The 15,906-nt window shown below is 41.5% G+C and overlaps 1 protein-coding gene across 1 annotated transcript in view; it reads left to right on the top strand.

Moving 5' to 3' along the window:
* EDC4 (enhancer of mRNA decapping 4) overlaps positions 1-15,906 on the top strand; it is a 2,017,057-nt gene that overhangs the window by 916,660 nt on the left and 1,084,491 nt on the right. The window contains exon 12 of the mRNA XM_044082055.1: positions 4,700-4,880. Within this exon, the coding sequence (XP_043937990.1) occupies positions 4,700-4,880 (181 nt within the window). The remainder of the gene's footprint in view (positions 1-4,699; positions 4,881-15,906) is intronic.

Raw genomic sequence — 15,906 nt, 5'->3', positions numbered from 1 at the left:
TAGTATGCTCTCCATTAAAAATGTCTGTCATCCTGCAGGAAAAAATATTCTGAAGACAGCTGGATACAGCAGCTTGAATCTCACACCTGCCTCTTGACATTCCCTAATTGGTGGGATAAATTAGCATTTTTCTGTCTGGTGTGCAGTGAATAATCATTTTCCACAAGCACTCTGTCTCTAATTTTTAATTCCCTTTTGCTATAGTTTTGTCAGGATCAACTTTTTTCTGCATCTTTACTAATTTTGGTCTTTACAGCTTTCTCTTGGCTAGATTTCGAGCATGTACTCACTGTGGCCTTTCAGTTATCAGATCCTTCTGTGGTATACTAGACCAGTTGTTTATTTGTGTTTTCATAAAATTAATAAAGTTTGTTCCTTGCAGTTTCTCTGGTATAGCAGAAGTTTGAGGTTTTCTCTGCATGCTCTGTCTTTTAACTGTACGATTTCTTGAAACAGTTCTTCTTGAGAAGTCTCGAACCTTTTCTTCATTTCAGCCTCTGATATATTTAGTTTTATCAGTTTATCTGACTGGCTAGTTAAAGCTTATTCCTTTTTTCCAGCCTTTTCTTATTTGAGTTGATATATTCCTTCAACATTTTATTTATTTTACTCACCTATGACTTCATTTGATGTGTTTTTCCTCTAAATAACTGGAAGCCACCTCTGGTACCTAAGATGGAACTTGAGCTGCATTTTGCTGAACAGCTGCAGGATTCTTCCAAGCCAGATTTTTCTCCAACTTTTTCTGGTTGATTTTCTTTCAGGTTCTCTAAATTTCTTCTTTGCTGCCATCCATGCAGTGTACTTATTAGCCAGAGTTTTACTCAAGCTGATAATATCACTGGCTCTTATTTCTCAGTTTCTTTTTTACACTTTGAGAGCTGAAATTAAGCTGTTGATCAGTGTGCACCCATCTTGGAAACCTCATTTTGAAATTTTTCTATTAACATTGGAATCTACTCTACATTCTAAATACATGTGCTTCACTGGCAGGGTTAAGAAGCACTCTTTAATTTCTCCCCAGTTTAGTGAAATATAGCACTCTTCCCTCTCTGGAAAAGGAGATACATGCCCGCTAGCTTGAGAAGAACAGTGTTTCTTGACCTGAGGGCTGTAGAGAGCCTGTTAGTGATAAAAATCTATCCTGGTATAATCCAGTACCCAAGCTGTGATGTCCTTAAACAAGTCAGACAGCATGTACAGCATATGCTTGTGTCTTATGTACATGACCTTCATAGCAGTTCGCATTCAGGAGGAGGAGATACATTTCCTGGTGGGCTCCATGACTGTTTTCATCTGGCCATTCTTGGATTTGAGAGTTTGGGACTCCTGTCTGGTCAGAGTTGTTATGGAGTAAGTATCCCAGATATCGTGTTCTTTACCACTTTTGGGAATGTGATCATTCCGGTGTTTTACTTAAATGAGTATGACAATGGAGAGTTTCTCCCCACCATAGCTGGAAGGAGTACAGTATGCCTTCGCACCATTCCTTTTCATTCTGTGCTGGAAAGCAAAATTCAGAAAAGAAAGGTCAGAACTTATTGTCAACCCTTGGTGGACCAGAAAGGTTTAGCTTGAGGCTGTCGGTATAGTTAACTGTGCTGGTGCATGCTGTTGAAACCAGTCTTAGTTGGACAGACTGTCTACTCTACCTCAGGCTACTGCTGTTGATTTAGATCTGGTTAGTGCATTTAAGATGATTAAAACCTCCAGAAAGCCCGAAGCCTTGCACTCCTGAGAGTTATCTCTTTAGCTTGTAGGGATTCTCTGTCTGGACAGCAAGGTGTTCTGCATGCCTCAGTTGGTAAGACTTGAGATTGTCTTGACCTTTTTCAGACACTGTATGCTTCAAATCTCAGCTTTTCCATGGTCAGATTGCTTGGCTCAGGCATGTTTTCCCATATTATAACCTTTTGTAAGTTCCTTACAGGTGATGTACATTTCCACCTTTCTTTGAAGAACTGTCATCCTCTTTGGAACTTGGATTTCTTAACTGATACATTTGCCCTTCCATGATTTTTGCCTTTTGGCTTGGATGCCCTGAAGTTCTTCTCTTGGAAACATTTTTCTTGGTTGCCATTATGTTTGTTCTCAGAATTTCCAAGGTTCAGGCTATTTGTGGAAAATCATTTTTGTTTTTTTTTTCCACAAGGATCTGATGTCCCTTAGGGCTAACCCACATTTTCCTCTGAAAGTGATGTCAGAATTGTTCTTGAGCTGGAATATTAGTTTCTGCATTGTGTTTGGGAGCAGACTTCAGAAGTGAGAGAGCCCTTCATTCTTTAGATGTGTACTGTCAGCTAATGTGCACCCTGAAGAAAGTGCATTAGAATAGGAAGTTGGAATAAGTGTTCATCTCCTTTGCTTAAAACAGGGAGAGCTGCATTTGCCAAGCAAAGCTTACTGTGGGGATTGTAAGCTGCCTTGTGTTTGGCATCAGGCAATAAAGTGACTACTTACTGGAAAATTCTGCTTCTAGACATGCCTCTACCCAAGTGTATGGGTTTTTATGTTCTTGCATCAAGAATATCTCCATTTCAGATCTGCAGTTTTGCTTGCAGCATATTTCATGGAGTGGGGTCGCTTTGGGCAATTCAGAAGTATTGTATTTGATCATCGGGATTTTTTTTTTTTAATGCTCAAGATTCAGTCAACCTAGTCACAAAGACTTTGTTACGCAATATAGCTTTATATCTCCTCACATCATCAGTTGATCTGTGGGATAGTCCTTTGTGGTGTGTATTTATTACCCCCACCACATGCGCACACACACACACACACACACACACACACACACACACACAAAAGCATTATTCCTATTGCTTAGAAAACTGCTCTGTGTGGTAGTTTTGGAAATTCCCATTAAGTTGTGTACAGATTGATAGTCTTCTGTTTTTTGTGTGCGTGCTTTGTGAATTTGTCTAAACTGTTAGGTGCAGGGAATAGTTGGGCTGTCATTTGTGCAGGTGATGCCACTGTATACACCAGCAGAAGGCATACCTGCCATCAAGCACAGGAGCTGAAGAGAAAACAGAAATACATGTGTAAGAGGAAGGCCATCAGTCAAGGGATTTAAATGTATCTGGAATGTGTTCCACAGGTATAAGTTCATCTAAACCCTAAAGAAAATAGCCAGCATGGTGTCTTTGTAATTAAAGCTGATTTGAGAAAATAATATGGGTGCATCCCTCTGTCAGTTATAGAAACTCCTCCCAGCTCTTGGCTTCTGTTAGTTTTATATCTCTTGCTTGACCTATACCTATGAAAGTGCGTTACCTAAAAATAGCCCATTTTGTTACATTAGTATGCTAAGACTTAGCTTAAAGTTGTCTACTTAGCTTTTCCTCTTGGGATTGGGTGTCATAAGTCAATGACCTTTCTCTGTACAAAGTATGTAATTTTATCAAGTCCTAAGTGTACATCAGCAAACTAATTCACTCAGAGTGGTAATAAAGTAGAACATACTTCAGGCATCAGTCATGGTAGTAAACGTTGATTTATTTAAGAGAACCTTGATTGACTGTTTTGGTGATAAATGCTCTAGGATTTGGCTAACACATTGCTGGACATGACCTCATGTCTGGCTTTTGATTTGATTCCTTCACAATTATTGTAGTTTGAAGGACCCATAGTAAACACCTCTCCTAATCTGTCTGGCTGACATACTGTATCCTGATTATTTTTTGTATGAATTTTATGATTCTGTGTTGAAATGTCAACACTTGTAATGCTGAGTGCCAATGGATCGGTGGGGGGCTGAAACTACTGGAGAAGAGTAAATCTTGAACATCGTTCTTTTCCTTTAACCTTCTTTTTTGCAGGGGGGGGCACGTCTCCCTATCCCCCTCTGAACTTGCATATACCAACTCTATGATCACCAATACCTCAGAGAAAAGTGAATATTCTGAGAAATGGCAATCTTGAACTTAGTATATGTAAGTCCGTTTTTCAGCCATTCATTCTCCGTGTTTTGGGACTCTGTATATAGAGGGACCCGACACTTCAAATGGTTACCAAATTTATGTGTTGTGGGTGTTGCCAGCTTGGTTAGTTAAGAACCCTTAAGCCGTAAACATTGTTTACTTACCTGAATTGTACAAAGTGTGTTAAATTGTTAATCACTACTGGGTTTCCAAGTATCAAATTGGAATGTCATGTTTATGTTAGAAGTAACTTTTCCTTTGTTATTCCATCCTGCCTTCTTTCCTTTCTGTTCTTTAACTCCGAGTCAAGATTCCCCCGTGGTCTCCCAGGAGCGAGTGCCTGCTGGCCCTTTTGCCCTTCTTGGAGGCAACACTCGGGCAGAGCTTTTTTTGAATGTGCTCTTAGCTCTCTCCCCTTGCCACAGCTGTGACTTTCACATTCTGTTCTGGTGGGTGCATGTGTGCATGTACCTGTCATTGTACAGTGCACTGCTAATCCAGGGATGATCATCGTAGTCCTAGTGGATAAACATCATCTTGTACCCTCTCTGGTGGTCGAGTCAGCAGTTTCTGCTCCTCCCCATGCCATTTTCTCCATTAGTGGAAGTCAGGTTGTGTAGTACTTTTTTTCATTTGTCATTACATTTGTGCAAATGTAGAAGTTATTAATTAGTGTGAATGTAGAAGCTGTTATTGTGTTAAACATAAATATATTTATTCATCCTGTTTCTTGTTTTATACTTAATCACATCCAGTTCTTTATTGTTTTTTGTTAGGTTTTATATGTGATGGAAGTGCTTCAGAACCAGGATCAAGGCAGAGCATACTTCAGTTCAATTTCAGAGTTCCTCCTTACTCATCCAGTCCTCAGCTTTGGGATTCAGGACGTAAGCAGATGTCGTCTGCGACATACAGAAGTTCTTTCTGCTGAGGAAGAAACTGAAAACTCAAATACAGGTCAGGAAATCTTGCTGACTATTTTCTGGACATATGGCAAAGCATTTATTTTTTTTATTTTTTACAGCAGTGCTTAACAGTGCTGTTGATAGGCACACAGATGAGCATGGACATGGAGCGCTACCTGTTTAATTAACATTACATCAGGTTCAGTCAGCCTTCCTGTCCTTACTTGGCACATATCATTAGCCTTGTTGGTAGTGCTGAAGCAGAAAGTACATCTGGACAAGCCTGAGTCATTCTGCGGCACAAGTCTGATGCTGTAATGTCTGGCTTTATGTATCTTTTTCTGTAGTTAGTTAGTTTTGGTTACTGTTGTAGAGCAGTGATCGGATCTGACCATTTGTATGATCAGCCCTGGATATATATACATAGTAACAGTAAAGTAAGATATAAAAGATTTTCAGTATAGTGACAAAACAAACATAAGTGAAATGAAAAAAAATACCTATAGTTACAAAATATTTACAAAGAAGTAAGTTTTGGGATATAGTCTGCATTATATAGGTGTCATGGGGAGGTAGCAACGGTCTCGATATAGTATATATAAAGTGTGGTTGGGAACTTAAGCAGTAAAGAGAGTAGATGTTACGGAATATTATGTGGTGCAACAGGAGGAGTTGAAGCTGGACATATATAGTGCAGGTGGGGAAACATAAAGGAGGAGATGTTCTTCGCTGAACAGGTGACAATTGGTATAGTTTAGCCCCAGTGACTGTAATAGTGCAGTCATTGGAGTTAGGTGACATGGCCTGTGTTCTGACAGGTGCACTTTTACTCTTCAAGTAAGCAATATTTAACTGAGATGACCTGTGTGGCCTATTTTCCTCAGTCTTTTTGCCGCATGGTCCGATGCAGAAGCAATTTTGCGAGTGCAGGTTGGCGTTCTGAGATTTTCGAACCGGAGTTTCAGACCGAATACAGAGTTGGCTAAGTAACCCGTTGGGAACATTTTGGTTTTTCTTGCCTCAGTATTTAACCGGATGTCAGAAAAAGTGAATAACTGTATTTCTTGTGGGAAGCAGATACCGCATAGGGATTATCATACATTGTGTATACCTTGTTTAGGGCCTGAGCACGACGTTGTTGGTTGCCGCCTTGTGCTAGATTTAACAAGCGCACTATTAAGAGGAGGCTTGATTGTGCTAGGTTAGTGTTTGGAAAGCGTTGTAATTATACTATGCCGCCGGATGCTCCGGCGCCTGCTTCATCTAAGAAGCGCAAGGATAAAACAGTGAAGTCTAGGGTGAGGAACCGCAGTCCCGGACGCCGGTCCTTTAGAAGGCTCAGGGGAGCCAGAGGTTTTGCCAGGAGTCTCTATGGAGTCTCAGGCAGATACTTTACTGTTACAGGATGTGCCCTCTCAGGAGGTAGGCCAGGCTGAGGGGCTTCTCAGGTAACTGTTCTTCCCTCTCTTCCCAAGGTAGTTAGGGCCTCTCCTTCTGTTGCCAAAGCTTCTTTTAGAGGAAGGCCAAGTTCAGCTTCTGTAGGGGCTTCTCCTAGCATTTCGGCTCTGTGCCTAAGAAACATATGCTTAAAATGGCAGAAGATTTGATTACTCTGATTAGAGGTTCTATGCCCCCACCTGATAAGAGGCCTAGGGTGGAACAGGAGTTTGATACTTTTGAACAGTGTTCACAGGCTTCAGAGTCTTCTGTGGAAGACTTGCAAGAGTTTCCTACTTATTCTGATTCTGATGTGGATGATTCCACTCCTTCAGCTTCTCCTCCTGAGGATTTTTCATTTTCAGAGACTCTTCACTCCATGAGGGAGCACTTTAAATGGGAAGGCCAAGATTACTCTGACTCCAGAAAAAGGCTTAGGGAATTCTTGTTTTGCCCCAGCATAGGCCCTTAGCTATTCCTCCTGTGTTGAATGTGGTGGAGGATGTTTTGCAGAGGCTTCTCTGAACCCTGATTCCTTGCCTCCTGCTCCTGTTAAGCCTGATAGGTATTATAGGGTGCCCAAGCTCATAAGTATTTGTTTAAGAGTCCCAGGGCGGACCCAGAAACTGTTTCTCAGGGGCCTAAAGGTGTTAAAGCTTCTGTGGTTAAAAATCCTATACCCTCTGATAAAGAGGCAAGGGCTTTGGATAGGTGGGGTAAGAAAGTATATACTTCTTCCACTCTAGCCATGAGGGCGTTGAATTGTCAATTTCATATGCTGAAATATCAGAATTATCTCCTTTCACAATTGAAATCTAAGGTGGATGCTTTGGCGGAAGGTATTGAGTGTAAAGAATTGCTGGATTTGGTTCATGTGTCTGAACAAGTGGGTAAGCATTCTTTGCAGTGTGGTTTTGATGCTGTTCAGGCCTCCTCGAGGGTGGCTGCTACTAGTTCTGTTCTTCGCAGACATGCATGGTTGAAGGATCAGAATTTAGCTGAGCATGTTAAGACCAGGATTTTGGATGCTCCTTTACAGTCTGATGTGTTGTTTGGACCGCCTGTGGAAGCAGTTTTAAAGAAAATGGAGGACAAAGCTAAGTCTATGCAGACTGTTAAAGATTTTTGCAGGTGCAGCCTCCAAGTTTAGTAGAAATTGGCCTGCTAAGGGGTGGACATATCCTGCTTATGGTTCCCAGTCTAGGGGTAGGTCTAGACGTGGTAGGGCAGGGCTCAAGGTTCTTTAGGCCTAGATCAGACAGTTCACCTGCTCAGACTTCTGGTGAGGGCAGGGGTCAGTCCTTTCGTAAGCAGAACCAATGACCTGCCTTTCAGCTGCCAGTGGACTCTCGCCTGGCAGCTCCTTTGGGAGGAAGATTGTCTCTTTTCAAAGAAAATTGGGATTTAATCACTCAAGACAGATGGGTGCTGGATATCATTCATCACGGGTACAGATTTTATTTCCACACAATGCCCCTTTCAAAGGCATGCCAGATGTTCCTCCTCCACAAAGAAAAGAGGCTCACAAGCAAGTTTCTCAGTTACTCCAGATAGGGGCTATTCAGCCAGTCCCTGTGTCAGAAAGGGGCTTCGATTTTATTCTCGCCTGTTCCTAGTACCAAAGAAGGGGAACACGTGGAGACCAATTTTGGATTTATCTATCCTCAACACTTATCTGGACATTCCCAAGTTCAAGATGTTGACGCTACAGCAACTGTTACCTCTGCTGGGCAAGGATCACTGGATGGTAACTTTGGATCTCAAGGAAGCTTACCTTCATGTGCCCATAAGGCTAAGTTGCAGAAAGTATTTGCGTTTCAACTGGAGATTTTCATTATCAGTTCTCTGCATTGCCCTTGGCTTATCTACTGCCCAGAGTATTCACAAAGGTTCTGGCTCCGGTGATAGCTTACTTCAGGCTTCAAGGCATTCAAATTTATCCTTACTTGGACGACTGCCTGATTCTGGCTCAAGAAAAGGAACACCTTCTACAGCATCTGGAATATGTCATAGCAGTGCTAAGATGCCTAGGGTATTCTGTGAACGAAATAAAGTCCAGTCTAGTACCCTCTCAAGACATGTGCTTTCTGGGTGTGAGACTGAATACAGCAGCCCAGATGGCCTTTTAACCCCGGACAAACAAAAGAGTCTGTCACTTTACTTCCATCAACTATCTCATCAGTCCGTGCTGACTGCAAGGACAGTCCTTCAAGCATTAGGGTTCATGGCATCTTGTATTCTGGTGCTTCCCAATGCCAAACTGCATATGAGGAAGCTGCAATGGTATCTCAAAAATGTATGGACACAGCACTGCCAAGATTTGGACACTGTCATTCAAATAATACCTTGCCTTCAAAAGGAATTCTTGTGGTGGGCTCAGGAATGTCACCTAAACAAGGGACTCTCTGTGACCCCGCCAGAGGCGACTCAGATTTTAACGACAGATGCCTCGGACACTGCTTGGGGAGCTCATCTAAATGGAAAGTGGATACAAGACAAGTGGCCTGCCAGACTACAGCATCTACATATCAACATGAAGGAGATGTTGGCAGTCCAGTTTGCATTGATGGCGTTCAAGGAGTTACTTCTTCCAGGGCAGGTGTTGATTCTAACAGACAACACAACTGTCATGTGGTACATCAACAAGCAAGGGGAACACATTCTTATCCTCTATGCAGGCAAGCAATGATTTTATGGGAGACTGCGTTAAGCCTGCAACTGACTCTTCAGGCAAGGTTTCTGCCAGGAGCACAGAACTCCCTAGCAGATGTATTAAGCAGACAAATCATGGATCCCCACGAGTGGAAACTGGATCTTCATGTATTTCAGACATTGACAGTGTCATGGGGAACTCCAGACATAGATCTGTTCGCTTCTCCACTAAACCACCAGCTGCCAAAGTATTGCACAAAGGGGTTTCATCACACAGCTTGGAAAGTGGATGCTCTGTCTTTCAGTTGGAAAAACCTTCATGTCTATGCCTTTCCACCTCTGCCTCTTCTTCCAAAGGTATTACTAAAGGTCAGACAGGACAGGCCAAGGATGATTTTGATAGCTCCAAATTGGCCTCGGCAACACTGGTACCCACTTCTAAGGAGTCTTGTAAAGAAGCCTCCATGGCCTTTACCTCTGATTCCTCATCTGTTGTCTCAGAAGGACGGTCATCTGCTCAATGTCAAGCTTCAATCTCTTCATCTCACGGCTTGGCATATTCTGTGTTGAAGCATGGTAGGTCTCAGCTTCCTCAACAAGTTTTAAATGTGATTATGGAAGCTAGAAGGCCTAGTACTAGGAGAGTGTACGCAAAAATGGAAGAGATTTTTATTTTGGAGTACAGCAAAGAATTTGGAGATTTCAGAGCCTAATTTGAGTGTGGCTCTTCAATATCTTACTGAATTATTGGACAAAGGTTTGTCTTTCTCTTCCATAAAGATTCATGCTGCAGCAATTTCAGCTCACTATGATTGTGACCCACCTTTGTTTTCGTGATCCTTTGTTCAAGCAGTTTCTTAGAGGGGCAAAGAATATAAGACCCCCACGTAGAGCTCCTACTCCTGCTTGGGATCTCAATTTTGTGTTGGAAAAACTTACTCTACAACCTTTTGAGCCTGCAGCTACTGCTGAATTGAAATATTTGTCATGGAAGACTGCTTTTCTGTTGGCTATTACTTCTGCAAGAAGGGTGTCTGAGTTGCAGGCCCTTATGGCAGTAGAGCCCTTCTTGATTTTCCATAAGGACAGGGTATCATTACGTACTAATCCTTCCTTTATGCCTAAGGTGGTTTCTAGTGTGGCTTTAAACCAAACTATTCATTTGCCTACGCTTTTTGCAGATCCTCAAACTAAAGGGGAGAAGATTTTACACACTTTAGATGTACACAGGCAATTATGCTACTATTTGAGCAGGACTAAAGATTTTAGGCAGTCTCAGCAGTTACTTGTTTCTTTTGCTTTAAGTTCACAGGGCAAGCCTGTGTCAAAACAAACTATTTCTAGGTGGATTGGTTTTGCATTGCATTTTGTTATTCCCATCATGGCAAAGAGGTTCCAGCTGGGATTAGGCCTCATTCCACTAGGGCTACTGCCACTTCAACAGCATTTCTAAGGGGGGTGGCAACTAAGGATATTCTGGAGGCAGCTACTTGGAGTTCAGTGCATACTTTCTCTAGGCATTATCACCTGCCTATATACTCTAAGACTAGAGCTGGTTTTGCCACAGCTGTTTTACAAGGCATGTTGTCAGCTCCTGCTACTTTATAATTTGCCAGCCTCCCTTACCTCTGCTTTGGGATTCTACCCAATTGTCAGGACTGCAGCAAGGGAAGACGAAGAACATAGTACAGTTTTGTACCTACCATAAATGTAGATGTTCGAGGATTCCCTTGCTGCAGTCCAATTTACCCTCCCTCCTTCGCCTCTGTGTTTCAGGGTGGTTGTGTAGGTGAGTTTACATGCTTATATTTTTTATATATATTACTGTATATATTGTACATGTTTTTTGGTGCAGGTTGTTTTTGGGACTTGTCTTTTTGGGTCTTCTGACATCTGGGGCAAGAAAAGACTGAGGAAATGACGTCGGTCATGCGCATTAGTACCCTGACGTACTGACGTCAGTCTAAGGCGCCATGACCGACGTCAGCCTTATACTCTGGTATTCGGGCCGACTGGGACGCGGACTATACCCAATTGTCAGGACTGCAGCAAGGGAATCCTCGAACATCTACATTTATGGTAGGTACAAAACTGTACTTTTATATGGCGGAGAGAACAGGTGTTTAAGTGGTAAAAGTTTAGAGTGACTGTAATAGTGCAGTCATTGGAGTTAGGTGACATGGCCTGTGTTCTGACAGGTGCACTTTTACTCTTCAAGTAAGCAATATTTAACTGAGATCTGAACTGTGTGTAGCCTATTTCACTAAAGTCAGGAGATAACTGACAGTATAGAGACAAGAAGAGAAAAGCTGTGGCCTGCAGAATGAAGTTTAGTGGATGGAATTAGGAGAGAAGGGTTGTTAATGGAATGGCATCTTAGTGTGTAGCACGGGTTGGATGTAGTCTCACATTGAGGGGGCATGGTGTGTCTTAGTGTAGAACTTTGAAGGAAGCCAAGAAGAGGTCTACTGTGCCTCGAATCAAAAACCAGTTTGCCTTTGTCAAGTTGTTGCAGTGATCACGGTGAGGGGAGTTGGATCTGGAGAAGTGAATTAAAGCTCTTTTTTTGTTTTACAGAGTGTTCATTACTGAAGATGTATATTTTGACGTGTCATATTTCAGTGTTTCAGGAATTTCTCTTTTGAGTCTTCTAACTGAAATGTTATCTTTTGTGCCTGTTGCCTTCCTTTTCAGTACATTTGATCTGAAAATATGCTGCTGTTCTTTTTTGTTCTAATTAAGGTTTGTACTATTTGTGCAGAGAATTTATCAAGCTCCTAGCCACAACATCTGTGATTAAACGTATTAGCTACTGATAATTTTACATTTTTTTCACAATTTTAAAGAACCCAAACTACATTCAGTCCTAATGCTGCAATTATTGTTGTCAGTTCTGGTATTGCACCCAACATTGAAAAGTTACCTTATGAAGCTGTATCTGAATCTTCACTGTATTCTAGCTCTCGAGCAAAAGGATGTCTCAGTTAAAGCTTACTACTTCTGGAGGCAGCAATAAAGAAGGTAAATGCTGAGATGTCTCCTGTTGTAATTCTGACTTCTTCTCAGAAGCTGCCTTTAAACTGAGGTGGAAAAGGGAAAAGATTGATGGGTAAAAGGGCAGCAGTAGCAAGAGGAAAAGAACCCCCAACAGGGAAGCCACAGGAGTGGACATACTTAGTAGTGTTAAGTGCTTGTGGAAGGAAATAGCGTGAGCACACACGATTAGCTGAAGACTGAGCAAATTACAAAAACAAGTTGAACATTACTGTCTCAGGCTACAAGGCACTCTGCAAAGTACAGTGACAGAGTGGCAGACAGGAAGGAAGGAGTTACTGAAATATTCAGAACTAGAGGAGAAAGGCTGAAGGCAAGTTATAAAAGTAACTGCACAAGAAGGAGAAAAGGATAGGGGAGCTGGTGGACAGGTAGCCATCTCCCAACCACTGGGTGCATCATTGAATTGCATTGATTGACTAAAAGAAAGAAAAAGTGTTAGGAATAGTCAGTACAAAAGGTCACAATAATGAGACCGTAACTTCCCTCAAGTGGAATATGAAAATCAGTTCTTGAAAGTTTTGGGGTAGTGAAGAACTCATCCTATCTGGTGCAGGAAGTCACTAGAGGGTATGAAATGTTACAGTGATGTGCATAAAATGATGAGATACAGGGGGAAGGGGTGAAGCAGGTATTTACCAGCAGTAACCACTCAACACTGCAGTTCAGTGTTGATATTAAAAATATAACTAAAATATGGACGTATAAGAAAGCACAGATATGTTTTTTTGAGGGGGAGTGCTTAATGGAAGGAGGACTGCAGCTTAGCAAACTAGTTAAGGGGACATGGAATGCAGGAAGGGGTAAGAACAAATGTAAATGGCAGCAGTTATTTGCTTCCCTTTCATAAGAAATTAGATGAGAGAATTCCAGTGCATGAAAAAAGACTAGGAGGGAACAGTAAAATGAGTAGATAGAAGGGTTAGCCAGGAGGCAGCATTGTGGATCGTAAGGGATCGGAAGGTGAAGGAATCAATCATAGCCGTCTGGGTTCCTTCATAATCATTTGGAGTACAAACAGGTACATCTGTTGTCCCACCCTTTCCACCTTCTGACCAGCATGCTTTGCTGTTAGTTAGTCCTCCTACATCCTTTGAAGCTGTCATGCATGCAGCCACTGTTTTATGCCTTCTTGAATGGCACTAATCATGCCTCTGGTGATTGAAATGGGCAGCCATATTACTGTGGGAGGGCATTCTATGCTCTCCCCATAGCAGTTGCATGCTTTGTCTCACACACACGCATGTCTCCTAAGAGATGCCCTTACTGGCTTGGGATAACCAAATCCATATCCCCTCATGCTGCGACCATTATAAATGTTAAAGCCTCTGCTTGCATTGGAGCAGCCACTGATTAGAACCACCATCACACCCTTTCGTCACTGATTAGAACCACCATCACACCCTTTCGTCACTGATTAGAACTACCATCGCACCCTTTCATCACTAATTAGAACCACCATCACACCCTTTCGTCACTAATTAGAACCACCATCACACCCTTTCGTCACTGATTAGAACCACCATCACCCCCTTTCATCACTGATTAGAACCATCATCACACCCTTTCGTCACTGATTAGAACCACCATCACACCCTTTCATCACTGATTAGAACCATCACACCCTTTTATCACTGATTAGAACCACCATCACACCCTTTCGTCACTGATTTAGAACCACCATAACACTCTTTCGTCACTGATTAGAACCACTATCACACTCTTTCTTCCCTGATTAGAACCACCATCACACCCTTTCATCACCGATTAGAACCACCATCAAACTCTTTCCTTCCTTTTTCTTCTAGTGCCTAAACTGCTAATCAGTCTCGTGTTATCTAAGCAGTAGTCTGGCATTATCCTCATGTGCTCCAGAGCCTGGTGTTATAACCCCTCAACTGTTTAACCTTAGCTAGTTGAATGTTACCTAGTTCTATGACTGTATTACGGCAGAGCCCCTCTGTCTGGATTTCAGGAAAGCCTTCTGTTTCGGTAAACCATAATAGGCATATAAGAAAACTGATAATCGGATGGTTGGAAAAAGTAGCTGGAGGGCAGAAGACCGTAGTAATGGTTGAGATGTATACTGTCCAGAGTAAAGGAGGAAGATAGTAGTGTACATGATATGGGTCATAGGTCCAATGCTTTTTATTGTGTTTGCTTTGCATATTAGGGGGCACAGAGAGAGAGTACCGTTGTGTGCACCATAGTATATTTTCAGGGAGGGGATAATTAAGTAATATGTTGGACAGAAACTGCAGAAGCAGTCGCTGTCCTTTCCTGAAGGTACCATCACTAGTGTTTGTATAGTGTACTGACCTTCGTATTTCTGTAGCTGTTTTGTATAGCTGTCTAAATACATCATAGGTTTCTATGCAGTGTATGAACTGTTGTGTGTACCTGTCCATTAATAATTCTCAGGAAATAGTGATTATAATAAACACAAAATGTTTAAAGATAGTATTAAGAACATTTAAAAGCATAGCATGTATTCCCTAGGTTCAAATTCAAAAATAATACTTTTTAAAAAATAAACTTAATTTGTGGCAGTAATTATGCTAATTAAAATACTCTGCATTAATGAACAGCATTTAGGATGTATATGAAATGATGTGGTAGATCTTGAGGCATCAGCACTGAGCAGCTGGTGTGTAATAGTTATAAAAGTTGTAAGTTTGGTGGTAACATGAGCATATTAAAGGAAATGCTGTCAAATATATTAATGTGAAAGAATAACACTGAACATAATCTTTGATATGACAGAATTCTGTTTAATTATAAGCCAGTATGACAGTTAACAGTAGTTTGTGAGGATGAACCATAAATGCTAAATAAAGTGAGATTTTGTTATATGTATATAGCAGCAGGAGAGTTGCATGCCCTATACGCATCCTAAAAGAAAGTAATAATCGAGTTCAGAAGCCTAGGGCTCAGTAGTGTGAGTTGCTAGTTCTTGGGAGGAGCAGCCCTGCTGTATGGAAATTTTACCACAAGCAGGCATAAGCTTGCCTCCCTGACTTTCAAATACTCCTGTGCTGCAGACAGCAGAGGATACGGGATGCAAAGTGGTGTGGTAACTGGTCTTCAGGCAACCTCCAGAGCTGCATACCCCTTCTGAGGATTTTTTTCTACTTTTGTTGTTTGAGTTTCTGATCCAAGGCTAATGTCACCCAGAGAAGAGTGGCCAACAGATACCACCAAAGAATTTTTCACCTTCAGTTTCTGTTCTGCATTGGACCTTCAGATAAAATGTTTTTGTGTGAACTCTGTGCTTCTTTCACTGGAAAGAACCTTACAGAGAGCAGAAAGAGCACAAACCTTGAGCTTCTTCTAGATTGTAAAATGCCTCTAGCATTAGGACTAACACCGAACCAGAGAGAGTCATCTGCTTTTAGTAGTAGGGATTCAAAGCTTCCCAAGAAGGCATGCAAAAAGCTTGCATTGAAAGTTTCACCTAGTCAGTTAGCATAAGATCTTTGGGACCACCTTCAGCCCTGCAAGGGTTTGAGGGGACAGTTTGTCAATTCTCAAGTCCATTGTATGCAAGAAGCCCATAATTTCCAGACAGAGGGTATTTAGAAAGATCAAGAAAGAAATTAGGGGAAGAAAAAATACTTGCACAAGAAAAACTTTCCAAAGCTGCAAATAAAAAATTATATTATTTAATGCAACAGGTCAAGGAAAAACATTATATAGACAAAAAAATTTGGCTGCTTGGAAAAAGCAACAGATGAAACGAGAAAATGTAAAGAACAAAAAAAGGGGGTGGGGTTGAAAGTATAAAAAAGAAATGTGGACATAGAAGAGAAAAAAAGATGTATATGGTGGACTGTTTATGAAAATGAGAAAGCTAATCAGTACAAAAAAGCAATATATTTGAAGAGAAATACAGGCAGAGGTACCTGGTATGGAAAATTTCACAATACAAAAATACG

The sequence above is a fragment of the Protopterus annectens genome, chromosome 8.part1, assembly GCF_019279795.1.
Source record: "Protopterus annectens isolate FY-2018-M chromosome 8.part1, PAN1.0, whole genome shotgun sequence".
In the NCBI taxonomy this organism is placed as follows: domain Eukaryota; kingdom Metazoa; phylum Chordata; order Ceratodontiformes; family Protopteridae; genus Protopterus; species Protopterus annectens.
This window is presented reverse-complemented; position numbering and strand designations above follow the sequence as displayed.